Source organism: Eleutherodactylus coqui, chromosome 11 (genome assembly GCF_035609145.1).
Source record: "Eleutherodactylus coqui strain aEleCoq1 chromosome 11, aEleCoq1.hap1, whole genome shotgun sequence".
NCBI lineage: Eukaryota > Metazoa > Chordata > Amphibia > Anura > Eleutherodactylidae > Eleutherodactylus > Eleutherodactylus coqui.
In genome coordinates this window covers 135,950,214-135,966,344 of record NC_089847.1, presented here as the reverse complement: position 1 = coordinate 135,966,344, position 16,131 = coordinate 135,950,214, and the positions used below count along the sequence as shown (strand labels likewise).

The 16,131-nt window shown below is 42.6% G+C and overlaps 1 protein-coding gene across 3 annotated transcripts in view; it reads right to left on the bottom strand.

Annotated features, from left to right (window-relative positions):
• The window catches only part of NELL1 (neural EGFL like 1), a 674,819-nt gene that overhangs the window by 226,984 nt on the left and 431,704 nt on the right, over window positions 1-16,131 (bottom strand). For all 3 annotated transcript variants that reach the window (XM_066583599.1, XM_066583597.1, XM_066583598.1), the window contains exon 14: window positions 12,643-12,765. In XM_066583599.1, the coding sequence (XP_066439696.1) occupies window positions 12,643-12,765 (123 nt within the window). The remainder of the gene's footprint in view (window positions 1-12,642; window positions 12,766-16,131) is intronic.

Below are 16,131 nucleotides of genomic sequence, written 5' to 3'. Positions count from 1 at the left end.
CTTCACATGGCCCATCATCCCATTACTTTTCCGTCACTGGCGCCATGTGAAAGGTCGTTTTTGCGGGATGACCTGTAGATTTTATTAAAACAATCTGAGGGGATTTATGACTTTTTGATAGCTTTATATTAAATTTTTTCTTGAGACAGGAAAACCAAAAAAGTGCAATTCTAGCGTTGAGTATATATTTTTTCTCACGTTAGTATTTTTCAATCGATGGCGCTGGACTCACTTTTTTGCAGGGAGACCTTGTCTGTGGGGGGGGGGGGGGGGAGGATGGAAGAGCCAGGAGCAGGAACTGAGCTCCCGCCCCTTCCCGCCCCTCACCACTATTTGCAATGGGAGGGGTGGGACGGGGGCAGAGCAAATAGTGGCGAGGGGCGGAGAGGGGGCGGGAGCTCAGTTCCTGCTTCTGGCTCTTCCATCCTCCCCCTCCCCCCTGCAGACAAGGACACCGTATATCGGCTCGGCGTGAAAACCGAGCCGATATACGGTCATCTAAATAAGCCCTCAGTCATATCACTTATTGTGTTTTTTTTAAATTTATTAGCATAATTGTATTCATTTTAGTCCCAAAGGCTGTAATGGGTCTGTGTGCTGCCTATGGACAGCACAAGAAGCTGCTGCATGTCCATCAGAATGAGCCTTACTCTTGCTCCCCACTTTTGAAGTGTCAAGAACAGGAGGTGGGGCTTAGAATTAGGGGGTGTGTCCTCCCACAGCTGGTCAGATTTACTATCACTTATGGCATAAACTGGCCTCAATCACAGAGGGAATCTATGCCGGATCCTAGCTGAAGACTAATTCCACTTCAGGCACACGGGGAGCCAGAGATGGGCCTCATTGTTTAAGGGCATGGTCACACGGGGCGGATTTGCTACTAAAAGTCTGCATCCAAACCTGCCCCATTTGTTGGGGATTAGGACACGGTTTTTAATGCAGATTTTAGTGTGGAGTTCGCCCCTAGTGGACAAGAGTTGGATTCCACAAGTGTAAACACTGATATAATTGACATGCTGCCGATTGAAATTCCGTTCCGCATGTCAGTTTCCGTGTGGATTTCCCAATGTCTGTTGCGGAGGGTCCACACGGAAAATCTGTGGCAAATCCACCCTATGTAAACACATTAGGTGCAGCTTTACTCCAGCATCCTGTTTATGAAGGCTGCCCCTAAGTGAGCCAGTGGCGCCCCCTTCTGTAGTAACAGGAGATGGTCACAGGTCACACATCCCTAAGGACCGAGCTGAGCAGCACCTTCATCCTACTGTGGTAGCTGGGATTTGAATAGGAAAGAGTTAATGTAACGATCGTGGCATGCCTACTTAGGTCGAATGCCCACGGACGGATTATGGCTGCAGAATTTGCAGTCAGACGCCCGCCGCAAATTCCACAGCAATGTCCATCAATAGACATGCAATGGTAAATGATTCTCCCATGCCCACGAATGAAAATCAACTGCGATTTTCCGCTCACGGGGGAGAATCGCAGCATGTCCTAATCTGTGCATAAAATCGCACGGATGGTTTCCATTGCAGTCAATGGAAGCCGCCCGTCTCGCCATACTTCCACTGTGAGCACTACGGAAGTATCGTGGGAAATTGCGTCACAGCCCAGCATCGGTGCGTCATGCGCTGCACTGCTCATACGCCCTGGCTCGCCGGCCGAGACGCTCGCGGTGGATTCGGAGAGGTCAGTATGGGATCTCTGGGGGGCACCGGGTCTGATTCCACTGCAAGATTTCACATTCGGAATCCGGCCCAGCCGTGGGCAAGAGGCCTTAAGGGCAGGAGATGAGACAGCAACTATGGGGTTAAAGAGTTATTGTGTAATACTGTAGCGAAATGTAACCAATCAGATAACAAAGGAATATCTCTGTGTGGATAAAAGAGAATCAGTTGGACACACATATAGCGGTATGATAAAGGGTCTATGCTTTCTGGGGACGCAGCCTGGGGATCATGGGACCCTCCAACACTGCGACGGACCTCCTGGTTCTAACTGCAAATTAACCCCTTCCTGCTGCAGACCTTTTTGTTTTGTCATTTCCACTTTTTCCTCATAACTTTGCTGTTTTTCTGGTGACACATCTACATCTTGTTGCTTTTTGCAGCACACGTTGTATTTTTTCAGTGGTACCACTTCCTGTACCAAATAATGTACTGAAAAACGTAAAAAAATTTCTAAGTAGGGCAACATAGAAAAAAACACTATTGTGCCATTTTTGTGGCATTTGGGTTGATTGCATTAACAGTGCAGTCCAAATGACATGTTCTCGTTGTTTTGTGGGTCCGTACGGTTACGGCGATACCAAATTTATGCAGTTTTTTTTAAGGTGGTACTATTTAAAAATAAAATAAAAAAACCTTTTAAAAAATGTTGCTTTCTGTCATCAGTTTTTGACCCCCATAACTTTTTTACTTTTCCGTCGCTGGCGCTATGTGAGAGGTCGCTTTTGCGGGGCGACCTGTAGATTTTATTAAAACAATTTTTGGGACATATAAGTTTTTAATAGCTTTTTATTAAATTTTTTCTTGAGACGGAAACCAAAAAGTGCAATTCTAGCGTTGAGTATTTATGTTTTGCCATGTTATTATTTTTCTATCGATGGCACTACACTCACTTTTTTGCGGGGAGGCCTATAATTTGTATTGCGGCATCATTTTTGGGTACATAAGACCTTTTGATTACTTTTTGCTCCATTTTTTCTTGGAGACAGGGAGACCACACAAGCGTAATTCTGGCATCGCGTGTTTTTTTTTCTCATGACATTCACCATGCAGGACTACAATTGTGATATTCTAATAATCTGGACAATTACAGACTCAGTCATATCACTTATTATGGTTTTTCTTTAATTATTAGAATAATTTTATTAATTTATTAATTTTATTTTCCCTTTTTTCTACATCTTTCTATAGACCCCACAGGAGATTTGAACTTCTGATTGTTTGATCACTTATACAGTTTAACTTAATACTATAGCACTGCATTATGCTGTACATTGCCACAGTCTATCAAGAGGTGTAATAGTTATGTCCTGATAGGCGATAATTCATGGTAGCTCTGGGGGCCATAAGAATGCCCTGGGCTGCCATGACACATAGAGGGAGGGCCAAGAAATCATGCGGAGGGCCACTCAGGATCGCACAGCGCCAATTGGGGGATAGAAAAGTCGCTAACAGAATTGATAGCTGCATTTAAAAAGGTAACAATTGCAATCAGTGCTATCTATCTCTATTCATGGCTCTTGAGGGCAGGTGCTGGCTGTCAAAGATGGCCACCTCCTCCTGTGTATGTAGTGGGATCAGCTCCAGAAACCACTCCTTTAACAGATACCCTACATGCATTGTCCATGTACGATGCACGTTGGAAAGGTGTTACACGAAATGTCCCACCAAAGTTAGCTGTTGGTAGGGGATAACTTAATGTGGTGGGACTCCCCTATAAAGGGACTCCCCTTTAAACCTATAACATCACTCTAAATGTGAGCAGACCCCTTTAAACTTCAGAGCACTGAAGTGTTTGTGAATGTGTAGGACGTATAAAGTGAAGGAGGGGATGATAACTTACAGGAAGCTAACTGGCTGATGTGGTTCATCTTTAGATTGGTGGTTCAGATTGTGCTGTGACTTCCTGCTGTGAGAGGGGCACAGAGAGCTGTTATACTCTGTCTCTGGATACTAACTGCAGCGGGCTCCTAAAAACTAGCACATTAATTCAGACCTGAGTAATTTGCATGGGGTTGACTGCCATGTCCTGCCCAAGTCTTGTTGTTATCATATGATCATTTGTTATCATCACATAGACAGACAGATATAGTAAATCATGCACACAGAAGGTGACAATCACAAAATGCTTTTCTGTCATTCAGTTTACAAAGTTTGTGTATCCAGGAATCAGATGATTAACGCGGTGCATGTTCTGCGGCGGAGCGCTGAGCGCACAGTGGAAACCATTGACCCAGATGTCTGCTAATGGCACATACAGGCGGCGAGTTCCAGCACAGACGAGGCCTCCGACTCATTACAGTGAAATAGAGAAGGATCGGATCTAGGAATTATAGAGATATAATACACGATATTGCCAGGCGGTAGTGTGGAGCTGGCGACAAACCTGGAGGAAACACGGTAACATTCATTTACGGAAACAGCATACTAAATCGAAGTCTCCTCTTATCTCTATTTGCTGTGCTGATGAGTTAAATCTGTGACTCCCTGTTATCAGCTATTTGTGCCTGGTAAGAGGCAGAATGTTATATCTTTGGAAATGTAGTCAGAAAATCCATCCATCCATCCATCCATCCATCCATCTATCCATCCTCTCAGCACCTCCCCAGTATATACCGCAGAGTATTTCTATTAGTACAGGAGCAGCTCCTCACACTGAATATGAAATAGAACAGGTCAGATAAGGACACCAGCTTCTGATAGACCCCAGAGAAGTGTCAATACTCAGGGCAGCTATGTCTTGATTAACAATCATTCTAGGTACTGTCACGTCCACCCAGGATGTGCTGGATCTGTAACCCACAGATCTCGCATAATAAACACACAAGCTGCACCAAAACAATAATAAACCTAAAAACATGGGAACTCTTTCCCTATCTAAACAACCTCAGGGATGGGGACCTGCCAAAACGCAGGCAATTCGCCCTGATAAGGACGTACCTGACTTCGTAACTTAGTTAACCCTACATGGTACTGGGGAAACATAAGAAACACAATAGAAAAAAAACACAAACTTAGCTTAGATGCATTAGCCAGGACCAGGTGGTGATTTCAACTTTCACTTTGCATGCTTGCAAAAGCCCGGGAAAGCTGGATACAAATCAGCCTATATTTTAACGACTCCAAGCTTGCAATCTCGCTGGAGTGATCGATCGAGGCTCTGCCGTAACAGTTGGTAGTGGAAAGTGTACTTGAAATAGTCGATCCATGAGTAATCGGGGACAGAGGCGGGATCGAGAGGTATCGTCCCCTCTCTCTCCATGACACCAAGGTACATGTAATGTCTTGGAAATGTCTTGGCCACTTCTCCTGACTGACACCTTCCAATAATCACACCCCTTTGATGAGCTGTAAGATCTTTACCAACCAACTAAGAAAATGCCAAGAAAATCCTCCTAGAAGAGCCGAACTTTATATGGGGAACCCAGAATCTCTGTAAATAATGGTACTAAAATGTAAACGATTTATGATGAGTTTGGTTTACATGTGATTGGCTGATTCTAACACAACCACATCTCCAAATATAAGAGGGTGTGCACACTTAGGCAACCACATTATTTTAGCTTTATCTTTCCACCCACCTTGTTTTTCAATGGAATTGTACAGATAACCGTTTGATGGAAGGTGGAAATCTTCCTATCTATCCTTCCATCTCATATCTATCTATCTCATATCTATCTTCCATTTCTTTTTTACCTCTATTATTGATTATCGAATTAGTAATAATTCTTTATTCTACTATTTGGTACATTTCACCATAAAACATCCCCACCCCCACCCCCTTGTCTGATCTTTGATCTCTATGTGATTTACATCTTGGTTGAAGAGTTTCTGCACTTTTTGAGTGTGAATCTTCTTCTCCGGAAATATCCTGAGTTGTCTCATCTGGAGCGTAAAGGTCAGGAGCCGTAGAAGGAGGTTAGGAAGGAGTTTTAATAATAGACCTCAGAGAGCGGACGGATGAATTTGAAACAATTGGACGGAAAAATCTTTTTTCTCTGTTTTATATAGAAGTAAAGAAAATTGAGAGGTGTAAGAAGGGGGAGGAGGGGGAGGGGGGGATCGACATGGAGGCAGATTTACTACCCCATGTAAACTTAGTCTTAAAATGCACCAGATCTATTAGTGACCCTACTAGGTGATAAATCTGGCACATCTCCAGACACATCTGTTCACCTTTATACTACCTATTGGTTGACTTAAGGTGGCTTTACGGGGCCGAAAGTCATCTGCATAATTGTGCTATTAGCGATTTTAGGTGCCTGTCGGCCGGTGTACACGCAGCCACCAATAAGGCATTTAGTGAGAAATCACTAAGTTGTCGCTAGTTGTTCCCTTTCAGTTCAATGAAAAGAAATGACTGAAGAGCGACTTCTTGCTCCGTGTAAACAGGAGCCGCTCAATCTATCAACGGCAGCTCCTTTACTGTGGAAGGAGGCGGGCGGCAAAAACGATTCCTGACACGCTCTGCTTCCATTCACTTGAACGACTATCGCTCATTTATAAAGTATAGCAGCGATAATTGTTGGTACGGCTGTCTGGTGTTTATGTGCCTGACAGTCATACTTTGAGTCACTTTCTGTCCTAGTCAGAGAGCTAAAGTCCATGCCTATGGCGTGTCTGGGAAGAGGTGTCTATGGTTGTATAACAATGTGTAGGTCTTAAGAGTAAGCTAGCACACCACAAAGAGTCATATCACTGTATATCTGGGAGGAGGATCAGCTGTGTATGTTTTAGATAAAGATTGCACACAATGTATCTGGGAGGAGGATTAGCATTCATGGTTGTGTAACAAGATGTAGCTGTATATTTAGATTAAGTTGGCACACAATATGTTTGTTCTCTGCTGGCATTATTCTGTCATGAGGACCAGGAAATAGACATGTAGGCATTTGTGCTAAGATAGTATAAAAGTTTTTACTTTCTGGCAGAAGCTCTTCAGACACCCCACCTGTCAATCAAATTCCTAGAGAAGTTTTGGTGTTTTGGTGCCGTAGAAAGTGGACTTCCCAGCTGCTGTTAAACAAGTCAGATGATGCCACCTCCCACTAATGTGATATGAGTATTAACCTTTATATATAGATAATGATGTGATGTAATTTGCAATCTTTATACTTTGTATATAGATATAATAATTTACAAAAGGACAATTATACATAGGACCTCTATGCTTGATTATGACTTAATTTGAATAAAATATTATTGTTAAATTTCAATATTGTCTTACTCTCTTTAAAGCCATATCTGAATATAAGTCTTGCTTCTTGTAGAAAAACATCCCCTCCAATCGATGGTGGTTGGAAGACGGTACACTGTCAGGCCTGAGGTTTTTGGTGCAGCTGTGGACTCCTGTCAGCTATGTTCTTTTGCCTAGCCCTGTTAGCATTTCCATCTGCTATATCTATATCTTCCATATAGGGACAGGCTAAGTTCCTTAGGTTCAAGGCTTGGGGACATCCCTTTTGGTACGATCGCCCTGCGCTTAGGCTGGGTACACCAAGCTGAATTGGTTAGGGAGAGCATTCCCCCTTCTATATTTGTTTCCCTCATCTAGGTGTTAAAGTATATATATGTATGTTGGTCCTATATGGACATAATTACCTCTTTGTTTGAAGTGTTGGTGATGTTTGTGAGGTGGCTGTGAGGGTGACTATTGTATAAGCACAAGATTATTAACTGTATGTAAAGTGAGAACAAGGAGGTTATTGAGTAACTGCAGCACATAGACTAAGGGGAATAAGTTTAATTTAAGGGTTTGTCTACTTCTAAGATTGATGACCTATTGTCACCTCCTGCCACCCGGGACCCTTGCTGATCAGCTTCCCCCTTCGGGAATGTGTTGTTCTATACAGAGCTGCTTTGTTGCAAGAAACAGACAGCTCCATCCATTGTGCAGTGGCCTAGTCTGTTACTTCAGGCTGAGTCATATTGAAGTAGGTGGGGCTAAGTCTGCAGTACCACACTGGGCCACTACATGATATATGGAGCAGTCTCCTTTCAGCAATAAAGCAGCTCTGTACATAAGAAGACGGCCCTTGTGATCAGATGATCATTGGAGGTCCCGGTCTAAAGATCCCCACTAGCTATTGATGAGCTTCCCTAAGGATAGGTCATCAATTTTAGAAGTTGGACGTCCCTTTTAAAGAAACGGGAGGGGGCAGGTTTCACAAAGATCTTCTTTACAGTAAATGCTGTGATAGCAGTAATTATTGTGATTAAATAGGATTAGAAAACCACAATTGCTTTCTTCCAAAAACAGCACCGCACCTGTCTAGTGGTAGTGCGAGGTATTGCAGTTGAGCCCCATTCACTTCAATGAAAATGCTCCAAAGCAAACACAACCCGTGGACAAATGTGGCGCCGTTTTTGCCATGTTTTTAATTCAAAATGTGTACACTGCAAGTCTTCAGAAACATTTGTAAGCATATCTGATAGATGTGAGTAGTCAATTAAAGAATAGAGGAACCATGAATGCCCTTGCCCAACTCTGAAAGAAAAAAGGCTGCAGTGAAAGAGTCATATAAATGGCTGGATGGGCTCATATGGGGTATAAATGACAACTCATTTTCCAGCCCAATAGGAACACTGCAGGTAGCAGTATATTGGATACAATAGCGCCCTCTAGCTTAGCATTAATAGGGTTAGTTCCCCTTTAAGAATTGCACTGATTTAACCGGACTTTGCTGCACGTTGGCTCCTGAGTCTCCTCTGCAGCCGTCTCATTCCGACTATAAACAGACAAATTGATCAAAAACCCTGATAGAGTTTCTTGAAAGTCCAAGTCAATTGCGTGTAACGAGCGCTTCGCTTCCCCTCCTCCAGTTTATCTCTAGACATTGTCGCCACACAAGTATTACGGCTGGACCCAGCTCTGCCAAATCTAGAAACAATGATATGAATATCTGGGTGTCGTCCAGGATGGCGGCACTAACACACTGAGAAAGAAGCGCTCCTCACCGCATAAAACACGGTCAAATTAAGCTTTCGCTCTGCCTATTGTCTGCAGATCTTCTGCTACTAGCAAGACAACGGTGGACGATGCCTCTCTGTGTGATGAGAACTACGTGGATTGGGGCATGCGGTGAAACAGCGACAGTCACCGCAGATGACATGGAGAATAAGGAACTGGCTCTCACATTATATAGCGGTAGATAGGCATTACCTGCAGGAACACGTTCCATGTCCGGATCCATACGGTTGTGTGGAGCAGCGCTGAATTATAATGACCGATGCCTGTGCGGTGGCTCCTCGTGGCATCCTGCCACCTCCATCATGCTGCCATAGAATGCTCCAATAACCAATAGCAGACAGTGCCTAAATACTGGTGCCAAACACTGCCATAGTCTACCAATATAACAAAACAAGACAGTCCTGCTAGCGTTGTACGCTGCTACAATAATGAGCTGCAACAAAGTAACGCCACACAACTAAACTATTGCCATATAATTATTAACTGATAGTTTAATCACAAGCCACGGGTGCCATCAGTGGTGAGCGGCAGTCTGCATGCTCGACCGCTGCTCCATCCGGGTGGGGATGTTCAGGACCCCCATACTTAGCGGAATTGCTACTTACCATGTGCAGTTTGTAAATAGCAACAGCCCTTGCCACACTATGGGCTCGAAACCAGTAAAAGTCCAAAACACAGTTCATTGCTGCTATACAAGCCTCCATACCCAAATAGCTGCACTCTGTACCCCAACAGCAGGCCTGCTAACCCCTAAAAGTCACTGGATGTGCACTCAGTTTGGCTTTCCAAGAAGCTGATCACAATTACAATCCGATGCTGCAGCAAATCCTGAAGTCTCTATTTCGCAGGCCAACACATCTCTGCCCCTGGTCGTCAGGCCCTTTTGTTGCAGCTCCTCTGCTCATCAGGCTCTTTCTTGCCCTGCTCCTCTTGCGCTGCACCCGAGCTTGGGGAAAATGCGGCACATGGTGCTTGCCACATACAGCGGCTGCCGCCATCATGTCATCAATGCTGTGCAGCTAGCCCTTTAACAACTGTTGCTACTCTTTCATACTGGCTTCATCTCTGCTGCATCTCTCCTCTGACACAGCTACAATTCCTTATATATGCCACTATATGGTGGGCAGAACAGTCTGGAACATTAGAGATGGTGGGCGGGGTTTAGCCAGTACAGTATGGTGAATGGTGTGCCAGAGACCATTACCCCGATTCTGGGTCCAAGCATGTAATCTACCAGATCTGCAACATTCCCAGAGCAGCAAAAACATTTTTATTCACCCAGCGCGAGGTTTCAGTCCCTTACAAAGCCCCAGTAAATGGGCTGAAACGTTTGGCTTATGTTCCTGTCTTCCTCTGGATCAACACTGCAGGATAACAGGCGGTACTGGATGGACATGGGGCTTTTTCGGCCTTACACACCATGTTACTGGGGCACACTGGGGAAATAAAGGATATTCTCCTCATCCTCCGGTAGTGCCGCCGTCTCTTGGATTATATAAATAGGTAGACATGCATATCATTTTCCTGTGGGTGATAGTGGCAGAATATACATCTTAAGACTTGTGCCCCTAATATCTTATAACTCTAACACCCCCCAATGGTAGAACCGCATCGGTGGGCTTCTTGAGACCCAACAATGCAGCAGAAAGTTCTGAGAGGTCCACGGGTATCATTAAGAGGGGTGGCGGCCCAAGCTGAACTTTTTGCATCCAGTCCCATGGACTTCTAGCTGCACCGCTGCTCTCTCCCCTTCCCAGTCATGGTTGGTGGCGGTAGACTACCAACAGCGCTCACCTGCGCCTGAATGTAGTGCTTGTCAGAGCTTTCCTCCCTGTCCTCTTCTTGGTCATCTCCTGGACATGAGAGGCCGAGGCATAGCATGGCTTCCGGGCAGACCAGCTAAAAGGTACACTGCTCTGTAAGGGGGGCGCTGTCAGCGCTACCCCCTTACAATATAACACACCACCGGTTTCTAGACCACTTCTAGTCCTGGAACTGGAGGGTCACTTTAAGATGCCCGTACAGACTGCGGATGACCTGCGGTAATCTATGCTAATTACTGCTAATTGCCTTGCAGCACCTGGACTTGTTATTGTTCCATTGTCAAGTGCAGGTCCAGCCCAGCAATTAGTGATGATCCGCGCGCGTGACCACGGATGATTTATGGCGTGTACAGGAGCTTCAAGAAGCCCTACAAAAGAGGACATTTGGGAGAAGCTCGTCATCAGACACAGCTAATCATTATAAGACGTCTGATTCCCGACGGATCGGGGAGACCCTTCATGTCCTCCTTATCTGATAGATACCTTATATGAAGAAAATCCATCGCCGCCGCCGAACGCACTTCACTTATGAGGAGCTTATCACCCATATCTCAATGGCCACTTCTATAGCGAGACAGTAACAAGTTCCTTTATCTTAGCCATGAAAGGTAAGACGCCTACGACTAATCTGTCCGCGAATCACAATGTTCCTGCGATCGCTAACACGTAGACCTGAATCACCTCAAACAGGAGTCACATTCTTGGCGGGTTTCCTGCTTTTATGCAAATGAATCTTCACTGAATAATGCCAAGTCCTCAAACTTCCTATACAGTTTATCGATTCTCAGTGGTCTTCAACATCTCTGCTTTCTGACCTAGCCTTGCCTATCCAAGTGTTTGTACCGGGATTCGCTTTGATCACCTATCCACAGGATTGCTCAGACCCTGAGAGATCCTGAGAACGCCCCCTCGTGTTCCCTTTCGCTACACCCCCTACAATGGGGGCATATAGAATGAAGCGGAGGTTGCACATGCTCAGGACTTCTCCATTTACTTTCAAGGAGGATGACGAAGATAACCGGGCACTTGCACTCAGCTATTTACATCAGCTCCATTCACTCTGATGTCACTGCAGGTGGGTGCTGCTCGCCCGCCAGGGGGGCCCCACGCCGTTATACTGCCTGAGGCAAAGTGTAAAATGCCCCCCACCACCGCAAAAATATCTCACTCATTTTACAGGCATTGAAAGAGACAATACACAAGATACCCAACAAAACTTTGAACCATGGAGACTTGTCTGAAGTAACAGAGTAATAGTGCCCCCAGAAGTGTCCCCAACAGTAAGTGTCCCCCTAAGTGGCCCTAATAGTAAAAGCCCCCCTAAGTGGCCCCAATTGTAAAAGGGATTCCTTAATGTCTAATGGTTATAGTAACCTGTTAGTGGCCCTAGTAGTAATGAGTATCTACACCTTGACCCCCCCCCCCCCCACCTCCTCCCCGGCATCTGTGCTTTGTACAGGCCAGCATTTCCTTGCAGGAATGCAGATGCCGGGAGGGGGGGGGGGGGGGGTTGGGGTCAGAGACTCAGAAGTGTCCGGCGCCAGACTCGAAATGCAAACTGAGTGAGTGAAATGCTTGTCGGGTTGCTGACTCAAAGCCAACAATTAATTTTTACCGGCCATTAATATGATAATTATTAAGATAATTACCAACTAGGTGTTAACCCGCCGCCCCTCTAAGGCCCTGCCTGATCAAAGAAAGTCCTCTGGAGGCTGCAGTGACAGACCTAGAGGACAAGAGCCCACTGCACTCAGGTGTGGTGAGGGTCCCAGTGGTGAGACCCCGCTGATCAGGCTTTAATTACCTATCCTGTGATATGAAGACATGTGTCAGGGGCTTCCATGACATCCCACACCACCACTACCATCAACATCATCATCGAAAGCAGCCCAGGGATGGGGACGCCAAGTTATGGAAACGGCCGAAAAACCATCTTTGCAATTGCTTTATGGGACTGTGTGTTCCCAGATGATAAACATCCATCAGGGTTTGTTGTGTGTGCAGTCAGGTTCGTAGAGGGAACAGGCGGACGCCGACCTCACCGAAGGTCCAAGTGTGCAAGAAGTCAACAAACGTCTGACAGAAGAAAATAACTGTAACTGTAGAAAAAGCCAAAGCCCACCTCGACAGACGGTGCCATTCCCCACGTATCCGGGTTTGCAAGTACAACTGTGCCCATCCACCGAGTTTGTGCAAATGGAATTCTTATCACAGCTACTCTGTCCGTTACCACAATCATCGTGTTCTGCAGGAAGACAAGAGAGGAGATTTCAGGGTAAAGACAGCAAATGTACATAAAGGGGGAGAGATACAAAGAATCAATACGTTCTACAGCCAACAGATGCTAAGAGGTACCTAGACTGAAGGAGAGGACAATATACGGAGAGACCCAGGACCCCACTACAGGGTCTGGGGACCATCTTCTCAAATACCCTGTCTGACCTACTACTAGATAAATACTTCTAAACTGCTGACAGTATTGCAGTACTTATATTTTTGTACATAGGGGGCAGTATTATAGTAGTTATATTCTTGTACATAGGGGGCAGTATTATAGTAGTTATATTCTTGTACATAGGGGGCAGTATTATAGTAGTTATATTCTTGTACATAGGAGCAGTATTATAGTAGTTATATTCTTGTACATAGGAGCAGTATTATAGTAGTTATATTGTTGTACATAGGGGGCAGTATTATACTAGTTATATTCTTATACATAGGGGCAGTATTATAGTAGGTATATTCTTGTACATAGGGGCAGTATTATAGTAGTTATATTCTTGTACAAAGCGGGCAGTATTATAGTAGTTATATTCTTGTACAAAGCGGGCAGTATTATAGTAGTTATATTCTTGTACATAGGGGAGCAGTATTATAGTAGTTATATTCTTGTACATAGAGGCAGTATTATAGTAGTTATATTCTTGTACATAGGGGGCAGTATTATAGTAGTTATATTCTTGTACATAGGGGGCAGTATTATAGTAGTTATATTCTTGTACAAAGCGGGCAGTATTATAGTAGTTATATTCTTGTACATAGGGGGTAGTATTATAGTAGTTATATTATTGTATATAGGGGGCAGTGTTATAGTAGTTATATTCTTGTACATAGGAGCAGTATTATAGTAGTTATATTCTTGTACATAGGAGCAGTATTATAGTAGTTATATTCTTGTACATAGGGGGCAGTATTATAGTAGTTATATTCTTGTACATAGGAGCAGTATTATAGTAGTTATATTCTTGTACATAGGGAGCAGTATTATAGTAGTTATATTCTTGTACATAGGGGGCAGTATTATAGTAGTTATATTCTTGTACATAGGGGCAGTATTATAGTAGTTATATTATTGTATATAGGGGGCAGTATTATAGTAGTTATATTCTTGTACATAGGGGCAGTATTATAGTAGTTATATTCTTGTACATAGAGGGCGGTATTATAGTAGTTATATTCTTGTACATAGGAGCAGTATTATAGTAGTTATATTCTTGTACATAGGAGCAGTATTATAGTAGTTATATTCTTGTACATAGGGGCAGTATTATAGTAGTTATATTCTTCTACATAGGAGCAGTATTATAGTAGTTATATTCTTGTACATAGGGGGCAGTATTATAGTAGTTATATTCTTGTACATAGGGGCAGTATTATAGTAGTTATATTCTTGTACATAGGAGCAGTATTATAGTAGTTATATTCTTGTACATAGGGGCAGTATTATAGTAGTTATATTCTTGTACATAGGGGGCAGTATTATAGTAGTTATATTCTTGTACATAGGAGCAGTATTATAGTAGTTATATTCTTGTACATAGGAGCAGTATTATAGTAGTTATATTCTTGTACATAGGAGCAGTATTATAGTAGTTATATTCTTGTACATAGGGGGCAGTATTATAGTAGTTATATTCTTGTACATAAGAGTAGTATTATAGTAGTTATATTCTTGTACATAGGAGCAGTATTATAGTAGTTATATTCTTGTACATAGGGGGCAGTATTATAGTAGTTATATTCTTGTACATAGGGGGCAGTATTATAGTAGTTATATGCTTGTACATAGGGGGCAGTATTATAGTAGTTATATTCTTGTACACAGGGGGCAGTATTATAGTAGTTATATTCTTGTACATAGGAGGCAGTATTATAGTAGTTATATTCTTGTACATAGGAGCAGTATTATAGTAGTTATATTCTTGTACATAGGGGGCAGTATTATAGTAGTTATATTCTTGTACATAGGAGGCAGTATTATAGTAGTGATATTCTTGTACATAGGAGCAGTATTATAGTAGTTATATTCTTGTACATAGGGGGCAGTATTATAGTAGTTATATTCCTGTACATAGGAGCAGTATTATAGTAGTTATATTCTTGTACATAGGGAGCAGTATTATAGTAGTTATATTCTTGTACATAGGAGGCAGTATTATAGTAGTTATACTGTTGTTCATAGGGGGCAGTATTATAGTAGTTATATTCTTTTATATAGGGGGCAGAATTATACTAGTTATATTCTTTTACATAGGGGTAGTATGATTTTAGGTATATTCTTGTACATAGGGGGCAGTATTATAGTAGTTATATTTCTGTACATAGGAGGCAGTATTATAGTAGTTATATTCTTGTACATAGGGGGCAGTATTATAGTAGGTATATTCTTGGACATAGGAGGCAGTATCATAGTAGTTATATTCTTGTACATAGGGGGCAGTATTATAGTAGTTATATTCTTGAACATAGGAGCAGTATTATAGTAGTTATATTCTTGTACATAGGGGGCAGTATATTAGTAGTTATATTCTTGTACATAGGAGGCCGTATTATAGTAGTTACATTTTTGTATATAGGAGCAGTATTATAGTAGTTATATTCTTGTACATAGGGGCAGTATTATAGTAGTTATATTCTTGTACATATGAAGCAGTATTATAGTAGTTATATTCTTGTACATAGGGGGCAGTATTATAGTAGTTATATTCTTGTACATAGGGGGCAGTACTATAGTAGTTATATTCTTGTACATAGGGGGCAGTATTATAGTAGTTATATTCTTGTACATAGGCGGCAGTATTATAGTAGTTATATTCTTGTACATAGGGGGCAGTATTGCAGTAGTTATAATCTTGTACATAGGGGGCAGTATTATAGTAGTTATATTCTTGTACATAGGAGGCAGTATTATAGTAGTTATATTCTTGTACATAGGACGCAGTATTATAGTAGTTATATTCTTGTACATAGGGGTAGTATGATATTAGGTATATTCTTGTACATAGGGGGCAGTATTATAGTAGTTATATTCTTGTACATAGGGGTAGTATGATATTAGGTATATTCTTGTACATAGGGGGCAGTATTATAGTAGTTATATTCTTGTACATAGGGGTAGTATGATATTAGGTATATTCTTGTACATAGGGGAGCAGTATTATAGTAGTTATATTCTTGTACATAGGGGGCAGTATTATAGTAGTTATATTCTTGAACATAGGGGGCAGTATTATAGTAGTTATATTCTTGTACATAGGGGAGCAGTATTATAGTAGTTACACTATTGTACATACTGTAGATTTAGTTTTATAGCATAAAGTAGCATGCAATC